The 3,282-nt window shown below is 43.9% G+C and overlaps 1 protein-coding gene across 1 annotated transcript; it reads left to right on the forward strand.

Moving 5' to 3' along the window:
- The first annotated feature begins 6 nt into the window (after positions 1-6).
- Positions 7-2,647, forward strand: KCNA4 (potassium voltage-gated channel, shaker-related subfamily, member 4). The gene has a single exon (XM_008565319.1). The coding sequence runs from the start codon at positions 142-144 to the stop codon at positions 1,783-1,785; it is 1,644 nt and encodes a 547-aa protein (XP_008563541.1). The 5' UTR covers positions 7-141; the 3' UTR covers positions 1,786-2,647.
- Positions 2,648-3,282: the final 635 nt, after the last annotated feature.

The following is a 3,282-nucleotide window of genomic DNA, read 5'->3' on the forward strand; positions in this document are numbered from 1 at the left end:
CACCACCACCATCATTCACGTGGGGCCTGCACCTGCCACGACCCTCAGAGCAGCCGCGGTAGTCGCAAGAGGAGGCGACCGCGGCCTGAGAAGAAGAAAGCTCACCACCGGCAGAGCAGCTTTCCTCATTGCTCTGACCTGATGCCCAGTGGCTCCGAGGAGAAGATCCTGAGGGAGCTGAGTGAAGAGGAGGAAGAAGAGGACGAGGAAGAGGAGGACGAGGAAGAGGAGGGGCGGTTTTACTACAGTGAGGACGACCCTGGTGATGAATGTTCCTACACCGACCTGCTGCCTCAGGATGATGGGGGAGGTGGTGGCTACAGCTCAGTCCGCTACAGTGACTGTTGTGAGCGCGTGGTCATCAATGTGTCAGGCCTACGCTTTGAGACCCAGATGAAAACTCTGGCCCAGTTTCCAGAGACTTTGTTGGGGGACCCTGAGAAGAGGACTCAGTACTTTGACCCTTTGCGCAACGAGTATTTTTTTGACAGGAACCGGCCCAGCTTTGATGCCATCTTATATTATTATCAATCAGGAGGCCGCCTGAAGAGGCCGGTCAATGTCCCCTTTGATATCTTCACTGAGGAGGTGAAGTTCTACCAGCTGGGAGAGGAGGCCCTGCTCAAGTTTCGGGAGGATGAGGGCTTCGTGAGAGAGGAGGAGGACAGGGCCCTGCCAGAGAATGAATTCAAGAAGCAGATTTGGCTTCTCTTTGAATATCCAGAGAGCTCCAGTCCTGCAAGGGGCATAGCCATTGTGTCCGTCCTAGTCATCCTAATCTCCATTGTCATCTTTTGCCTGGAAACCTTGCCCGAGTTCAGGGACGACAGGGATCTGGTCATGGCACTCAGTGCCAGCGCGCACAGTGGGTTGTTGAATGACACCTCGGCACCTCACCCGGAGAACTCAGGGCACACGATATTCAACGACCCCTTCTTCATTGTGGAGACGGTGTGTATTGTGTGGTTTTCCTTTGAGTTCGTGGTTCGCTGCTTTGCTTGTCCCAGCCAAGCGCTCTTCTTCAAGAACATCATGAACATCATCGACATTGTCTCCATTTTGCCTTACTTCATCACACTGGGCACCGACCTGGCCCAGCAGCAGGGGGGTGGCAACGGTCAGCAGCAGCAGGCCATGTCCTTTGCCATCCTCAGGATCATTCGTCTGGTCCGAGTATTCCGAATCTTCAAACTCTCCAGGCACTCCAAAGGCCTGCAGATCCTAGGCCACACCCTCAGAGCCAGCATGCGGGAGCTGGGCCTTCTGATCTTCTTCCTCTTCATTGGGGTCATCCTCTTTTCCAGTGCTGTGTATTTCGCAGAGGCGGATGAACCTACCACTCACTTCCAAAGCATCCCAGATGCGTTTTGGTGGGCTGTGGTGACCATGACAACTGTGGGCTATGGGGACATGAAGCCCATCACCGTGGGGGGCAAGATCGTGGGGTCCCTGTGTGCCATTGCGGGTGTCTTAACCATTGCTTTGCCAGTGCCAGTGATTGTCTCTAACTTTAACTATTTCTACCACAGAGAGACTGAAAACGAGGAACAGACACAGCTGACACAGAATGCAGTCAGTTGCCCATACCTCCCTTCTAATTTGCTCAAGAAATTTCGGAGCTCTACTTCTTCTTCCCTGGGGGACAAGTCAGAGTATCTAGAGATGGAAGAAGGAGTTAAGGAATCTCTGTGTGCAAAGGAGGATAAGTGTCAGGAAAAGGGGGATGACAGCGAGACAGATAAAAACAACTGTTCTAACGCGAAGGCCGTGGAGACAGATGTGTGAATCGATCTTTCCACCCGCCACTGCCTCCCCACCCCAGCACCTCCAGATATACTTATGCATAGAGAGTGCAGTGATGAAAATGAAATATGCAAATGAGTCCAATGCATACAGTAGTTTGCCATTTAATGGTTACACATGGCATAATTGTTACTAAACTTGCATTACATATCAAATAAATGATATGTCTTGGAGAAGAGGGAGGCTTAAATAGGAGCAAATCTATCTTTATATTTTTTATTAGAATGCAAGAATTTTGCACATTTGCTGGAAATGATGTTAACAGTAATGATGGGTCCACGAAGAGGCTGCGTGTGTGTACGTGTATGTGTGTGTGTAAGTAAATTGTCAACATTGTTAGTAATTGTGCAGTGATGGGAAAAGTTGGCATTTTGAAGTATTTACTATGTAAGAACTAATGAATTTGAACAGTCATTTATCAGTGCTTTAATAGCATCTCATATGTCTTTGGATTCTGTAGTTGTTTTTTAAAAATTGTAAGAATTACTGTGTAGAAAAAAGAAGAAAGTAAATTATTTAATAGAATATAGGTCACAATTTTATCTTGGATTTAATTAAAGTTTATTTTTAACTGGAAATTAACTTTTAAAAAGGCTGCAGGGACCCTTAGAAATTGATTATATTTTATTATTAGTTTTGGGAAGATATGACAGCAAATGCCTATTATGGAAGAAATGAAATTGGAGAAAACGTAACAAGTTTTGTTCACAGGTAACAGGACTGGAATTTTTTTTTCCCTTTGCACTACTTTATATACTGGAGATTGAGAGAGACTTCATACTGTGAATGTTTACTAATGTAACAGTTCAATGACAATCACTGGAAGAATGATTTCTTAGTCTTATTTTATTGTTCTCTTCTTTTCTTTGTGTGAGACTAATGACCACGCAGATAACAGCACATGGTCCTCTCCTCTTTTAAAATATAAATAACTGATCTACAAAGGGACTATGAAGTAAAATTTAGCAACCGAATCTTCTGAAATTGGTCTGTTGCAGTGATGCTTCTAAAACCATACTATTTTAAATATCCTTTTGCCTTTGAAATCCAGAATAATTTAACCAAAATTAATGCATGCACTGAAAAATTTTTTGAACAGATAAGATGCCCAGCAGCTCCAGTGATTATGGCTTAAGATCTTTCTATTAAATGTACAACATAAATGCTAGAATTATTAAGTTTATTTTTTTGTGTAGCTACATAAGAGCAGATTGTGGGATTCGTCTCAGATTTTAGCATCCTGTTGCTAAAATGGATATAAAGAATTGTGCCAAAACATTTGGTTTCAACATCACCAACATTGTCATCTTTATTAAAGGAATGTATACCATGTAAAACTGCATTTAACTCACGACAAGGTGTCCTAGTGAGGTAACAACTAGTGGTAGGCCTTACACTATTAAGTCATAATGAGATATAGGCTAGAAGACTCTGAATACCTAAGAGGACTTATTCTCTAATGTTCTTTTAACTTCTCTT

Source organism: Galeopterus variegatus, unplaced genomic scaffold (assembly GCF_000696425.1).
Source record: "Galeopterus variegatus unplaced genomic scaffold, G_variegatus-3.0.2 Scaffold48034, whole genome shotgun sequence".
Lineage (NCBI taxonomy): Eukaryota > Metazoa > Chordata > Mammalia > Dermoptera > Cynocephalidae > Galeopterus > Galeopterus variegatus.

Coding starts and splice junctions, on each gene's coding strand:
- KCNA4 (XM_008565319.1), top strand. CDS start 142: ATGCCCAGTGGCTCCGAGGAGAAGATCCTGAGGGAGCTGAGTGAAGAG.